This window comes from Nicotiana tomentosiformis, chromosome 5 (genome assembly GCF_000390325.3).
Source record: "Nicotiana tomentosiformis chromosome 5, ASM39032v3, whole genome shotgun sequence".
NCBI lineage: Eukaryota > Viridiplantae > Streptophyta > Magnoliopsida > Solanales > Solanaceae > Nicotiana > Nicotiana tomentosiformis.
Window position 1 is genome coordinate 92,535,004 of NC_090816.1, and position 16,605 is coordinate 92,551,608.

At 38.8% G+C, this 16,605-nt stretch overlaps 1 protein-coding gene across 1 annotated transcript in view; it reads left to right on the top strand.

The window, feature by feature from the left end:
• The first annotated feature begins 854 nt into the window (after positions 1-854).
• Positions 855-16,605, top strand: part of LOC138892793 (uncharacterized) — a 31,991-nt gene continuing 16,240 nt past the window's right edge. The window contains exons 1-2 of the mRNA XM_070176532.1: positions 855-1,030; positions 1,074-1,213. Of these exons, the coding sequence (XP_070032633.1) occupies positions 855-1,030; positions 1,074-1,213 (316 nt within the window). The remainder of the gene's footprint in view (positions 1,031-1,073; positions 1,214-16,605) is intronic.

The window sequence follows — 16,605 nt, forward strand, 5'->3', positions numbered from 1 at the left end:
CACCCATTAGCCCACATTAAATTAATAACGCTAATTCAATTTTTCTTAATTTATTTGGATCTCTCTCTCTCCCTCTTCTTCTCACATCATATACGCTTCTCTTCTCCAAAGAAGGAACCGTCCGCCATTGCTGCTTCTCCCCCTTTTTTTGAGCTTTCTTTCTTCTTTTCATGTAATGTTTCCTTTCATTTTATTATTTACCACTGTTTTGCTTTGGATTTTTGTTAATTTGTTTTTTTTGCTTTTCTAGGACGACTTCTGTTTTTTCACCGGATCATAGTCTTGACCTCCGATCGAGTTACGAACACAAGTAGATGGTTTTTTTTTGTACAATATGGTTGTGTTTTTCTTTCGATTTTTGTTCCTTCTATCTTCATTCTCAGTTTAAAGTTTGTGTTTCAGTTTACATGCATTTTGATTATGATTTTTAGGGTATAATTTTATTTCTAATTTTTGTTACAATGTGGGTTTTAATTTTGGAAAATCTTTATTGTTATACGATTATTTCTTCTATTTTTATTTGATTTTGCAGTATTGTTTTGGTTGAGTATTATCCGTTTATAAGTGTTATTTTTGTTTTTATTTTTTCAATTATAACGTGGTTTAGCTTCTAATTAATAGCCTATATTTTTTGTTTAAATATCTTTTTTTTCTATTAGTGTATAATGTTCTTTCTGAAACAGCATAACTCTTGTTCTTTAATATCTTTTCTTCACTTTTTAAAGCTTTGTGCTGTTATTTGCTTGTATTTTGTGTTCATAGCCTCTATTTTGGTTTGACTTTTGTATTTTTCTTCACTTTTCTTCACTCTTGTTAAAGCTTTATTTGTTTTATTCCTGCAAATACGTTCGCAAATGTCTGCTTCTAAATGTTGTTTGAAGGTTGATGGTAAAGGTTTTAAGATTGATTATGCTGCTAAATTGAGAGACTTGCCTTCAACCCCTAATTCTGAAGCGGATGGGCATGTCCAGGCTCCAGATGATGATGATTTTGAGTCTCCTGCTACTACAAAAAAGCAGTCAAATGACCCGTTTACAGACAAACAACACTTCTAATCTTTATATGAATGTTAGAATAAGGAGTAAGAAATGCGATCGACCTAAAAAATCTAAAGAAAAGCTAAAATTTAATGTGGTCGATGAAGATGATGTTGGCCCCAGTGTTAAACAGAAAAAGAGAAAGATCAACGACAATGGTAAAAATGGTCTTGATGGTATATCCAAGAAACAACGGATTGCTACTCACCGCAAATTCAAGGAAAGAAAAGCTAAGTTGAAGGTATTTAGTGCTATTAATTTTATACACACTTATACAAATTTATACAAAGTTATACACCGATTTATATATCGTTATACATGTACTGCAACACTGTTTTATATATCTTTATACAATTTTTAGTATAAGTTTGTACAAATACTGAATATATGTGCTTCTTGATGTTTATTCATTAATGATATTTTTTGTTTCTCATTTTTTTTTTGTTATTTTTCTATATGCAAGGTTGGCGACTTCTATATATAATCAGCTGAACAATTCTATAACAGGATTAGTTCCCATACCGAAACTAATATTCATAGCATTTTGAAGCAATATTTGACAGAGACACAACTTCAAATGTTCCGTGATAGCTCTTTTGGATACTTCTTGAATTTCACGACCCAAAACCACCAACTAGGCGTGGTGGAACCTGACGCACTTGCTAGGCAAGCCGAACATAACAATGACGAATACTAATAATATTATTAATAAAATAATACAAGTCTAAAGCCTTCAACATAATATAATAACACCAATATATGATAAATCCCCCCAGAACTGGTGATTACAGAGTCATGAGCTCTAAAACGGAAGTACAAGTCTGAAAGCTAAATAACAATACTATCTGAAATAAAGACAACAATACAAAATGAAAAGAGACGCCAAGACTGCGGTAGAGATGCAACTCTACCTCATCTCTCGGATAACTCAGCAAGCAAAACTCAGCTACTGGCGGCTCAGTCCGTACCTGCATTTGCACAATTAAGTACAAAGTGTAGTATGAGTTCAACCGACCCCCTGTACTTAGCAAATATCATAACTAACCTCGGCGAGGTAATAAAAGCAATAATTATAAATGATCTCGCTAATCACTTGTACAGTTCATAAATGCAACAAGTACAAAGTAATAATATGATCAAGTCATGAAACGCAGAAAGAACCACCATCGTGCGCACAATTACTTCACTTACTCTGCTCAATCAAAAATCTAGCATATAAAGAAGATATGCAAATAAAATAAATAGCAGTCAATGATGTTGCAAGTAAATATAAAATGCAATAACCAAATCAAACACATGCTAGCTTTTACTTAGAATGTCCATAACAGTATCAGACCACTGATCAGCTTTCCTCAATCCGCATGTAAACCATCAAGAAAACAAATGAAAGAGTGATCCTAGGGGATAAATCCAGATCCACACGCTGCACGCCATAGTCACGCGCATTAATCATAATCCGCCCAGCGTGATCACATACTCAATATCACAATTCGCCTAGCGTGGTTACATGATTAATATCACAAATCCGCCCCGCATGGTCATAGGCTCAATATCACGGATCCGTCCAGCGTGGTCACATGCACGAAATTCGCCCAGCGTGGTCACATACACAATATCATATTCTGCCCGACATGGTCACATACACAATATCACAATCCGTCTGACGTGGTCACGGGCAACCTGTCCAATCCATATCACATACAGAAGATATGCAAGAATACATGTACATGATCAAAGAACATCAAATTTTATATTCCTGGACTGGTATAAGTGACATGCTACAGTGTATGCATGTGCAAGTGTGATATGATAGCTCAAATCAGGTAAATACATCACAAAATAGCAATTATCAGGTTTAATCAAGATATTAACCTCTATGCAACCTCAAACATGGCTCAAATAGCTCACAACAGGGGTACAAATAAGAGAAACATCATAACATGAAGCTTAGCAATTAATTCAAGGCATATCATAGCCTAAGCACTACCCCGAACATAGAAAATACCCCGGTGGACACACATGGGCTTAACTCCACACAAGTGTGCCACCCATAGCACATAGCTGTCACAAATAACTCAAGCAACTAGTGCCTCAACCAAGTATAAGTAAGATACTTACCTCAAGCAAGCAGAATCAATCCTCTAATAAACCCTTTTTGTGTGAATCAACCTTCGAACGACTCGAATCTAGTTAAAATAACTTAATATCATCAATTAAAGTCATAGGAAATGATTCCAAATGATAAAGATAAGATCTTTAATCAAAATCAAAAAGTCAACTCAAAAAGGAAACCCCGGGCTCGCATACTGTAACCCTACCAAACTCACAAATTTCGATTACTCATTCCGATACGAGTCCAAATATATGTATTTAATCCATTTCCAACCTCAAATCGACCTTCAAATCACCAAATCTCACTCTTCAATAACATTGTCCAAAAACCCCCAAATCCCGCCTTTAATTCATGAAAATTAGGTGTAATAATCTATGGGTAATCAATACCTAGAACCAAAATCAAGTAAGGATTACTTACCCCTTCAATTGTGATGAGAAGCCCTTCATAAATCGCCTTCAACCGAGCTCCGTAACTCCAAATATGAGAAAAAAGACCAAACCCTTCGACATATGTATTCTGCTCAGCAATCAATGATGACCCAAAATATCATCTTTAAATTTAATGATTAATTATGTAGTCTAAGCACTATTTACCATTACTCGACTTGCGTGTGCAGTCCGTAAATTTTTTTTCGAAAAGTTTTCAGGTGAAAATGGGATTAAAATGTGAATTAGATGTTTAAAACACATCTGAGTTGACTTTGGTCAACATTTTGAGCAAACGGACTCAGATCAGTATTTTGACAGTTCCGGTAGATTCATATCGTGAATTGGGACTTGGGTGTATGCCCAGAATCAAATTCCGATGTCCCTAGCCCGAGATATGGAATTTTGACAAAAAATTTAAAGTTTAAGTTTAAATAGTGACCGGATGTCGAATTATGTGCAAATGACCCCGGAATAGAACTTTGATGATTTCAATAGCTCCGTATGGTGATTTTGGACTTAGAAGCATGATTAGAATTTTATTTGGAAGTCCGTAGTGGAATTAGGCTTGAAATGCCGAAAGTTAAATTTTGGGGAAGTTTGACCGAGGGGTTGCCTTTTTGATATCGGGGTCGAAATCTGATTCTGAAAATTTTTATAGCTCCGTTATGTCATTTATGACTTGCGCGCAAAATTTGAGGTCAGTCGGACTTGATTTGATAGGTTCCGGTATTGTTTGTAGAAATTGAAAATTTTAAAGTTTATTAGGCTTGAATCTATGTGTGATTTGTGATTTTAGCGTTGTTTGATGTGATTTGAGGTTTTAAATAATTCATATGATGTTTTAGGACTTGTTGGTGTATTGGGTTGAGGTCCCGAGGGCCTCGGGTGAGTTTCGAATGGTTAACGGATCAAAAATGGGACTTAAACAGCTGTTGCAAATTCTCTTCTACTGTACAATCGAGCCCCCAGAAATCGAGCCAAGGATCAAAGGCAGGCTCGAGATCCATGATCGAAGGCCACTTATCGAAGTCTTAGGATCGAGGGTTATGACCAAGGCCAGTGATAAAAGGCCATAAGGATCGAAGCCATGATCGATAGCCAGGATCGACGGCTGTGATCGAGCCCCAGGGTCGAGGCCCATGATCGGACTCCCCATGATCGGACTCCCATGATCGGACTCCCATGATCGAGGTCCAGGATCGGACTCTCATGATCGAGGTCCAGGATCGGACTCCACGATCGAGGTCAGCCTGGACAGATCTGTAAGTTATAAAAACAGGGGGGTTTCGTCCCATTCGCCATTTTTAACAACTTGGTGCTTGAGCAGAGGCGATATTTGATATATCTTCAAGGAAAAACATTGGGGTAAGTGTTCTTAACTCAAGTTTGGTTAGATTACCCGAATCCATCACTGTTTTTAACATTTAATTGGTAATTTATGTTGGAAAAATTTGAAAACCCTCTTGGATAGATTTGTGGATTTGAGGGTCGAATCGTTATTGGAATTTAGTCATTTTGGTATGGTTAGACTCGTGGTTGAATGGGCGTTCATATTTCGTAACTTTCGCCGGATTGCGAGACATGGGCCCCACGGGCCATTTTTGAGTTAATTTTGGATTTTTATTGAAAAAAATATAGTATTTTCGTATAGAATTAATTCTATAATTTTTGTTGACTGTATCGAATTAATTATGACTAGATACGAGTCGATCGGAGTCGAAAAATCGAGGAAAAAGCATAATACTTGATTAAATTGGAGTAAGTCGAGGTAAGTGACTTGTCTAACCTTGTGTGGGGGAAATTTCCCATAGAATTGATATTAATGTGATTATTAAAATGTGTTGAAAGTCGTGTACACGAGGTGACGAGTGCTTACACGGGCTAAATGTGTATTGATTATCGCCAGTTGAACAAGGTTACAGTGAAGAACAGGTATCCGTTGCCACGTATTGATGACTTATTTGATCAGCTTCAGGGTGCCAGGGTATTCTATAAAATTGACTTGCGTTCAAGCTATCATCAGTTGAAGATTCGGGAGCCAGATATTCCGAAGACTGCTTTCAGGACCCGGTACGGTCATTATGATTTCCTTGTGATGTCTTTTGGGCTGACCAATGCCCCAGCAGCATTTATGCACTTAATGAATAGTGTATTTCAACCCTATCTTGATTCCTTCATCATTGTGTTTATTGACGACATTCTGGTGTATTCCTGGAGTCGAGAAGATCATGAACAACACCTGAGGACTGTGCTTCAGATTTTGAGAGAAAGGAAGTTATATGCAAAATTTTCAAAGTGTGAATTCTGGCTTGATTCAGTGGGATTTTTGGGTCATATAGTTTCGTGCGAGGGGATCAAGGTAGACCCAAAGAAGATTAAAGTAGTACAGAGTTGGTCTAGACCGTCCTCAGTTACGGAAATCCAGAGTTTCCTTGGTTTGGCTGGGGTATTATCGCCGATTTATAAATGGTTTCTCTTCTATTACTGCATCTATGACCAAATTGACCCAGAAGGGTGCTCCGTTCAGGTGGACCAAGGAATGTGAGGAGAGCTTCCAAAAGCTCAAGACAGCTTTGACTACAGCCCCAATATTGGTATTACCTACAGGTACATGATCTTATACTGTGTATTATGACGCGTCGCGTATTGGTCTCGGCGCAGTGTTAATGCAAGACGGTAGGGTGATTGCCTACGTGTCTAGACAGTTAAAGGTGCATGAGAAGCATTATCATATACATGACTTGGAGTTAGCAGCTATTGTTCATGCCTTAAATATTTGGCGGCATTATTTGTACGGTGTCCATTGTGAGATCTACACCGATCATGGGAGTCTACAGCATCAGTTTAAACAGAAGGATCTTAACTTGCGGCAGCGGAGGTGGTTGGAGTTGCTTAAGGATTATGATATCACCATTCTCTATTATCCTGGGAAGGCCAATGTGGTGGCCGATGCCTTGAGTCGTAAGGCGGAGAGTTTGGGCAGATTAGCATATTTACCGGTAGCAGAGAGGCCTTTGGCCTTGGATGTTCAGGCCTTGACCAACCAGTTTGTTAGATTGGATGTTTCTGAGCCCAGTCGAGTGTTGGCTTGTGTAGTTTCTCAGTATTCTCTTTATGATCGTATCAGGGAACGCTAGTATGATGACCCCCATCTGCTTGTCCTTAAGGATATCGTTCAGCACGGTGATGCCAAGGAAGTCACTATTGGAGATGAAGATGTATTACGGATGCGGGGCAAGCTATGTGTGCCTAATGTGGATGGCTTGAGTGAGTTGATTCTCCAGGAGGCTCATAGTTCGCGGTACTCCATTCATCCGGGTGCTGCAAAGATGTATCAGGACTTGAGACAACACTATTGGTGGAGGCAGATGAAGAAAGACATAGTGGGGTATGTATCTCGGTGTCTAAATTGTCAACAGGTGAAATATGAGCATCAGCGACCGGGTGGATTACTTCTAAAGTTAGAGATTCCAGAATGGAAATGGGAGCGGATCACTATGGATTTCGTTGTTGGGCTCCCACGGACTCAGCGGAAGTTTGATGCAGTTTGGGTGATTGTGGATAGGCTCACCAAATCAGCTCATTTAATTCCTGTGATTACTATTTACTCTTCAGAACAGCTGGCTTAGGTATATATTCGCGAGATTGTTAGACTTCACGGTGTACCGGTATCTATCATCTCTGACCGGGGTACACAGTTTACCTTACGATTTTGGAGGGCAGTACAACGTGAGTTAGGTACTCGAGTAGAGTTGAGTACATCATTTTACTCGGGTAGGTACCCGAACGCACTATTCAGATACTGAAGGATATGTTTCGTGCGTGTGTGATAGATTTTGAGGGTGCTTGGGATCAGTTCTTACCACTTGCGGAGTTTGCTTACAACAACAATTACCAGTCAAGCATTCAGATGGCTTCGTATGAGGCTTTGTATGGTAGGCGGCGCCGGTCTCCAGTGGGTTGGTTCGAACCGGGCAAGGCTAGACTTTTGGGTATAGACTTGGTTCAGGATGCCTTGGAAAAGGTTAAGTTGATTCAGGATCGACTTCGTACAGCCCAATCTAGACAGAAGAGTTATGCGGATCGGAAGGTTCGTGATGTTGCATTCATGGTTGGTGAGCGGGTATTGCTCCGGGTTTCACCTATGAAGGGTGTGATGAGATTCCGGAAGAAGGGCAAGTTGAGCCCTAGGTATATTGGGCCTTTTGAGATTCTTGAGAGAGTTGGAGAGGTGGCTTACAGACTTGCACTACCACCTAGTCTTTCTGTGGTTCATCCGGTATTCCGTGTTTCTATGTTTCGGAAATATCACGGCGATCCGTCTTATGTGTTAGACTTCAGTTCGGTTCAGTTGGACAAGGATCTATCTTATGTTGAGGAACCAGTGGCTATTTTAGATAGGCAGGTTCGAAAGCTGAGGTCAAAGAACATTGCTTCCGTGAAGGTTCAGAGGAGGGGTCATCCGGTCGAGGAGGCGACTTGGGAGGCCGAGCATGATATACGCAGCTGTTATCCACACTTATTCACCAGCTCAGGTACTTTTTCTAACTCCGTTCGAGGACGAACGTTTGTTTTAGAGGTGGAGAATGTGATGACCCAAAATGTCATCTTTAAATTTAATGATTAATTATGTGATCTAAGAACTATTTACCATTACTTAACTTGCGTGTGTAGTCAGTAAAAAGTTTTCCGAAAAGTTTTCAGGTGAAAAATAGATTAAAATGTGAATTAGATGTTTAAAACACAACTGAGTTGATTTTGGTCAACATTTTGAAAAAATAGACTCGGATAAGTGTTTTGACAGTTCCGATAGGTCCGTATCATGAATTGGGACTTGGGCATATGCCCGGAATGAAATTCCGAGGTCCCTAGCCCGAGATATGGAATTTTGACTAAAATTTTAAAGTTTAAGTTCAAATAGTGACCGGATGTCGAATTATGTGCAAATGACCCTGGAATAGAATTTTGAAGATTCAATAGCTCTGTATGGTGATTTTGGACTTAGAAGCGTGATCGGAATTTTATTTGGAAGTCCGTAGTGGAATTTTGCTTGAAATGCCGAAAGTTGAATTTTGGGGAAGTTTGACCGAGGGATTGACTTTTTGATATCGGGGTCGAAATCTGATTCTGAAAATTTTCATAGCTCTGTTATGTCATTTATGACTTGCGTGAAAAATTTGAGGTCAATCGGACTTGATTTGATAGGTTCCGGTGTTGTTTGTAGAAATTAAAAGTTTCAAAGTTCATTAGGCTTGAATCTATGTGTGATTTGTGATTTTAGCGTTGTTTGATGTTATTTGAGGTTTCAAATAAGTTCGTATGATGTTTTAGGATTTGTTGGTGTATTGGGTTGAGGGGCCTCGGGTGTGTTTCGGATGGTTAACGGATCAAAAATGGGACTTAAACAATTGCTGCAAAAGCTGCTACAAATTCTCTTCTGCTGTGCAATCGAACCTCAGAAATCTAGCCGAGGATTGAGGGTTATGACCAAGGCCAGTGATCGAAGGCCATAAGGATCGAAGCTTTGATCGATAGCCAGGATCGACGGCTGTGATCGAGCCCCAGGGTCGAAGCCTATGATCGGACTCCCCAATATCGAGGTCCAGGATTGGACTCTCATGATCGAGGTCCAGGATCGGACTCCACGATCGAGGTCAGCCTGGACAGATCCGTAAGTTATAAAAACAGGGGGGTTTCGTCCCATTCGCCAATTTTAACTACTTGGAGCTTGAGCGGAGGCGATTTTTGATATATCTTCAAGGAAAAACAATGGGGTAAGTGTTCTTAACTCAATCTTGGTTGGATTACCCGAATCCATCACTGTTTTTAACATTTAATTGGTGATTTAAGTTGGAAGAATTTGAAAACCCTCTTGGATAGATTTGTGGATTTAAGGGTTCGAATCGTTATTGGAATTTAGTCATTTTGGTATGGTTAGACTCGCGGTTGAATGGGCGTTCATATTTCGTAACTTTCGTCGAATTTCGAGACATGGGCCCCACGGGTGTCGTATTTTTCGAGACATGGGCCCCACGGGTTTCGCCGGATTTTTATTGAAAAAAATGTAGTATTTTCGTATAGAATTAATTCTATAATTTTTGTTGACTGTATCGAATTAATTAATACTGGATACGAGTCGATTGGAGTCGGAAAATCGAGGAAAAAGCATAATACTTCATTAAATTGGAGCAAGTCGAGGTAAGTGACTTGTCTAACCTTGTGTGGGGGAAATTTCCCCTAGAATTGATATTAATGTGATTATTGAAATGTGTTGAAAGTCGTGTACCCGAGGTGACGAGTGCGTACACGGGCTAAATGTGAAAGATCATATCTTTAAATTGTGTAGATCATTGTTGCGCAGTTATTAAATTATTTTATCTTGTTATGTTCTTCATCATTGATCTGTGATATATATTTTAAATTTGTTTACCTTTTCCCTGCTAATTATTTTACCTGTTTAATTGAAACTTGGTTTCTTTTATACTGTGCATTATTGAAAGTTGATTTTCTTTAAATTAAATATTATTAATATGAAGTATTTGGCATTTTTAAATTTGATATTGAAGCAACGTATTAAAAATTTAAAATATTATTTTCCTGAATTATTTATTCTTGAATATTTTCGTAAGATTTTTTTTGGATTATTCTGGCATGAGCCGTGAGCTCTTTATTATTGAAAAATATTGTTGTTGATTTTTTTTGTGGAAAATTAAAATATTGGGCACTTGAGGTACAAATTGTGATATATTATGATATTGATACGCATGCGGTGGTATAAGGCTTGAGTGTTGAAACGCATGCGGTGAGATAAGGGTGGCTTGATACACGTGGCAAGTAGGGGTGACTACTAGAAGTCATGCGGTGTGATAAGGTTGGCGAAAACGCGGGATGCTATTGCGGGAAAAAAATGCTTTCTTTAAATAAATTGTGAAGGCTCCTGCGATGGTATAAGGAAATGAGATATTGTGAAATTATTTATAATTTGGGACTACGAGGTGGTACCTCGGTAGTGCCCTTGTTGATATTGATTTATGGCCATAGTTGCTTTCGATTAATTGTTGTGATTTTCATAAAGTTGAAGGAAATTCTGTTTTGATTGCATGAGATATTATTTGTAATTATTTGGTGTCATTAAATGTGACATACTATTTGATTTATTTTCAATGTCATTTTATTTTACTATATTGATAAACATTTTACCATGCCATTATTATATTCCAGTAGGGCCTCACCTGACCTCATCACTACTCTACCGAGGTTGGGCTTGGCACTTACTGGGTACCGCTGTGGTGTATTCATACTACACTTCTACACATATTTTTGTGCAGATCCAGGTATATTTTACCAGCCTAGACGTCAGTAAGTTACCTGCGCACGGAGACTTCGAGGTATATCTGCCAGCGTCCGCAGACTCCGGAGTCCCCTTCTATCATTTTATGTTGCTTCCTTATATTTTATTTAGACCTTGATATATAGAGACAGTGAGATTAAATTCTTAGAAGCTTGTGATTTATTTCTACCGGGTTTTGGGAGTTGTAATCATTTGAATTGTAGTTTATTTATTTTTAGATATTTATGATTATTTCGCATTGATAGGCTTACCTAGTCTTAGAGACTAGGCGCCATCACGACCTCCTACGGAGGAAATTTAGGGAAGTGACACAATCTCGCTCTTGCGGTCACTTAACTGCTTTTGCGGAACAAGGGCCGAATCTGTGGTCTGCTCCAATCACCCAACCTTGTTCTTCTGTGGGCCCCCCTTTGCACCTGCGAGTGCGCTTCTGCGAACTCTTATCGCATCTGTGCTCCTTTGTCTGTATCTATGAACCCAACCTCAGCTAGCCCAACTCCGCATATGCGGTCAACTATCCTCTTATGCGGCCTCGCACCTGCAGCCAACCCATCGCATGTGAGAACGGATCAGAACACAAATACTTCAGCAATGTCCTCTAAGTCCACAAATGATCTGTCATCAATCTGAAACACACCCGAGGCCCCCGGGACCCCGTCCAAACACACAAATCAATTCCGAATATAACGCGAACCTACTCGAGGCCTCAAATTACATAAAAAACATCGAAACCACATATAGCACCCCAATTCAAGCCTAATAAACTAATGAACTTCCAACTTCCAAAACGCATGCCGAACCATATCAAATCAACTCCAAATGACCTCGAATTTTGCATGCAAGTCCCAAATGACACCACAAACCTATTCTAATTCCCGGAACCAAAAATTGAATCTGCTTTCAACAAAGCCAACTCTCGGTCAAACCTATCCACTTTTCATAACCCCAAAATCCTACCTTTAGGATCGTGATGGCACCTAGTCTCTATGACTAGGTAAGCCTATCACACAACAATATCAGACAAGATATAACAACTTAATATTAAATGAAACTGAGAAAAATGGCCCAAAACATAGCCAATATCATAATAAAATTTTCACAATCCCAAAACTCGATAATACAGAGTCATAAGCTCTATGGAGAGTACACAAGATATTCCAAAATACAACACTATTTTGGACTATAATTTAACAGTATCACAAATGAAGTAAGAGGGTGACTCCGAGGTATGCGAGCGGAACAACATGTACACCTTGAAGTCTCTCACCGCACAGGCACCACTCTCAAAAACCACCATGATCTGAAATACCCGTATCTGCACAAAAATATGCACAAGCATAATATGAATACACCATAATGATAACCAGTAAGTATCAAGACTAACCTCGATGAAGTTGTGGCGAGGTACAAGTCAAGACACTCACTAGACATGAAAACATGTGTAGAATATTAATATAAAGCTAACAACGGAAAGTAAAAGCAATAAATGACAACAAGAGTAAACATGTGATAAACATCAAAATAGTCAAAGCACGGTTAAAATACAAGTGAAAAAAATTAAGGAAGGTAATGACAGTTCAATCATCAAGCCATTCCAACATAGAATTTACAACAAGAATCACCCCGAGGTACCACACCTCATAATTATAATTCACAAGCCACAAATCAGAAATATTATACACTTGGAACCTCATGACCACATTATAAATAACCTTCGCACGATAAAGATACTGTGACACCTCATACATCATATCTGTGTCAGTTACCAATAAAATGTTCAGAGAGTTTATTTAAATAAAATAAAGCATCGAATGAGCTAATGAGTTTAATTTAAGAACTAAATAAAGTAAAGCATGATAAAAAATTAAATAAATTAAAGCATCAAATATGATAATTTCATGACCCAAATCTCACTATAGGCCGTGATGGCGCCCAAAGCCTTCGTTAGGTAAGCCAACAGTGAAATCAATACATCATTAGTTAATCCAAAATTGTAATGACTCAGCCGGTCATTTTGAGCATTTGCATTATGTTTAGCTGTTTGAAGTCTTGAGTAGCTTCATATGATGTATTATGACTTGCGTGTATTATCGGTTTTGGTTTTCAGGTGTTTTGGGATTGATTTGGAAGAATGATTTTCAACTAGGAAGCTTTAAGTTGGAAGAGTTGGCCAATTTTGACATTTGTGTAATTGACCTCAGAACGGAATTTTATGGTTCCGTTAGGTCTGGATGGTGATTTTGGACTTGGGAGTATGACCAGATTTACATTTGGATGCTTCTAGAAGGTTTCAGCACTATTTGGCGAAAGTTGGCAATTTGAAGGTTTGAAATATTCATAAGTTTGACTAGGAGTTGAATTTGATGATATTAGGTCTGTATTGTGGTTCTGGAAATTGGAATAGCTTCGTTATGTCATTTTGGACCTGTGTGCAAAATTTGAGTTCATTCCGAGTTGATTTTATATGGTTCCGCACGAGTTTTAGAAGTTGAAAGTTTAAAAGTTCATTAATTTTGATTTGAGGTGTGATTCATGGTTTTGATGTTTCTACAAGTGATTGAGGTCTCGAGTAGGTTCTTGCTATGTTTTGGGACTTTTTGGTATGCTTGGACAGGGTTCGGAGGGGCTAGGGCGTGTTTCAGACTGATTTAGGACCATTTTTCTTCACGTTTTTATTGCTGGTTTCTGATGCCCCAGTTGTTCTTCGCGATCGCAAAGATGGAGATGCGATCGCGTAGAGGAAATCTGGAGCTGGGAACTTTCTTCATCCCGGTTGTGATTGGAAGACCGCGTTCACATACCTTTGTGTTGGTTACAGTACGCATTCACATATGAGTCATCGCGTTCGCATAGAGCTGACCTGAGAGCTGGGAACTGGTGATTTCTCTTCCGCGTTCACGTGGTCAGTCCACGTTCGTGGAGAGTTGACATCTATGGAGGCTCGCGAACACGTAGAGTATTTCAGGGGTAGTGTAATTTTCTTCTTTGCGACTGCGATGGTATATCCGCGATCGCGGTTCATAAATATGTCCAGTGATGATTATAAGTACTCTATTTTCTGAGGTTTCAAACATTTTAGCATATTTTGAGCTATGGAGCTCAGATTTGGGTGATTTTGGAGGAGATTTTCACCACATAGAATGGGGTAAATGTTTTCTACTCGGTATTGAATTTATTCCATGATTCCATCTTCGTGATCGGGTTGCACGCCGTAGCAGGATTTATTGACTCATTATGGGATCGGGCTGCATGCCACATCATTCCATGTTGGCTTATATTAGTGCTTAGGCAGGATCCGCCCCTCCGGAGTCTTACATACCAGTAGTGAGCGCAAGTACCGAGTGCCGAGTGATTGAGTGTACCGAGTGATTGAGTGTGCCGAATGATTGAGTGTGAGACAGTGATGTTGAGTACTCTAAGAGTGTGAGTACATATGTTTATCACTGTGATGCATTACATTTGACATGCAAACTTGGCATATAGGCATAGCGATGCATTTTCTCATGCTATACGGTGTTTTGACATTCATGACTTCACATGCACATTGACATGTAGGAATAGAAATGTACTTTCCTCATGCTATCTGATAATGAAATATCATATCTATTGTTGAAAGATTTTGGGAAAAATTACAATTTTATGGTATACACATATTTGGGAGATTTCGGTGAAAGATTTGGGTTTTACTGTTATACCTGAAAAGCATGCATGTTTTTCGTAACTATGAACAAGATGAACATAATAACTTTGAGTTATTACTCACTGTTTTTATTATATCGTTATGAGTTGTTCTTGGCCTTTGGTGTTGGACTTTGACGTTCTCCCCAGTTCTTCACTGCTTTCAACCTAAGGTTAGGTTTGTTACTTATTGAGTACAAGGGGCCGGTTGTACTCATACTACACTTCTTCACCTTTCGTGCAGATTTTGGAGCTGATGTTGTTGCATGTGGCGGGAGCTGGCATTGAACATTTACATGTGTTCCGGTTATAGCTGCGTATTGTTCTTAGTAGCTTTAGATTTATAAATCTTTTTATGTACATTTCGAACAGATAATGTATTTATTTCATACCATCTTTGTAAACTCTAAGTATTAGAAGCTCATGATTTATACTACCAGTCCTTGGGTTGTTGTATATAAGTTTAGTTATTTCATCAAATATTTTCTCAGTAAATCTCATTTGAATTGGATTATTGTTAATTGGCTTATCTAGCCGGTTGGGTTAGGTGCCATCACGACTAGTTGGATTTTGGATCTAGCCTAACCCCGAAGAAGTAGTGACGCGGGGTCAACATTGACACTTCTTAGTCGTCCAATAAATCAAGAATAATAAAAGTAGACAGGTATGATGCATGGCAAGTACAACAGTGAAAACAGATATAGTTACATAATACGGTTCTCAACTGAAGAGTAAACATGAAGTCCTCAAATATCAGATACTTCCTCAAATAGAATTCGAAATGGTCATCAGCAAATAAACGGTCACATCTCAAGTCAGGAAGACTCTTAAGTACGCTGACTCCTTATCAAATATTTCGCATGATTCTGCCGAGATGAACGGCCTGATCCCATAATAATCGTGTACATTGTCGAGGGTCAACTGACACAAACCATAGATGCATCTCATAATATTGTCGAGGTCGTTCGACTCGATCCATAATAGTACTGCTGAGGCGTTCAGCCCGATCACATAGGAATAGTGAACTTGACAGGTCACTGGCCCTACTGACGAATACATGTGCGAGTTATTAAATTTGACAAACTTCCGGGCAAATATGTACGACACGGGATAAATCCATAAAAGAAAGGATAAGTTTCACGACTAACATGTAGCTCGTCAAGTATTTAAGGTAGCAAGGTTCGATACTCTATACAAGTTTAGTCTCGGGCTAAATATGATAATTAAAGCATGTAAGCTGGCAAGGATAACTCAAATAATACAATTAAGGCATGGTGTGAGTCCAAATCTACCTGAACCTAATCAGGAATTCTAGCATACACACAGACACTCATCACCTTATGCGTGTGTTGCTCCCACAACATATAGCATATAGTAAATATAACACCTACGGTGTAAATTCTCACTCACAAAGTTAGACAGGATACTTACCTCGCTCCGAATTTCTATAACCAGCTCCAGCACCTCTCTAGCTCCTCAAACTAATGCCAAATGATCCGAAATTAGTCAAACAACGTGCAAACAATTCAAAATATACTCAAAGACTCGTAATTTAACAATTTATAACAATTCCCAACTCCACTTGAAAAGTTAACAAAGTCAACCCCCGGGCCCATGCGCCCGGATTCCAAAACTTTTCGAAGATAGTTATTACCCATATAATCACGAACTCAAATATTTAATTTATTCCCATTTTCCTGTTCAATTTCATGGTCAAAATCCAAAAATATCATTTCTAGAATTTCTTCCATAATCCCACTTTTTTAATCAATTTTCACGTTAAATCAATATATAATCCATGTATTTAACTTGCAACAAGTGGGAACAACTTACCTCGTGATAGATGATGAAAATGTCTTCTCCAAATCGCTCAAGCAAGAGAGAAATGAGCAAAAACCCCAACTAGCCAACTTATACACTGCCCAGGTGACACTTCATCGCGAACACGGCATGTCCCTCGCGTTCGCGAAGCACACCGAACTCCAGCTCCAAAAA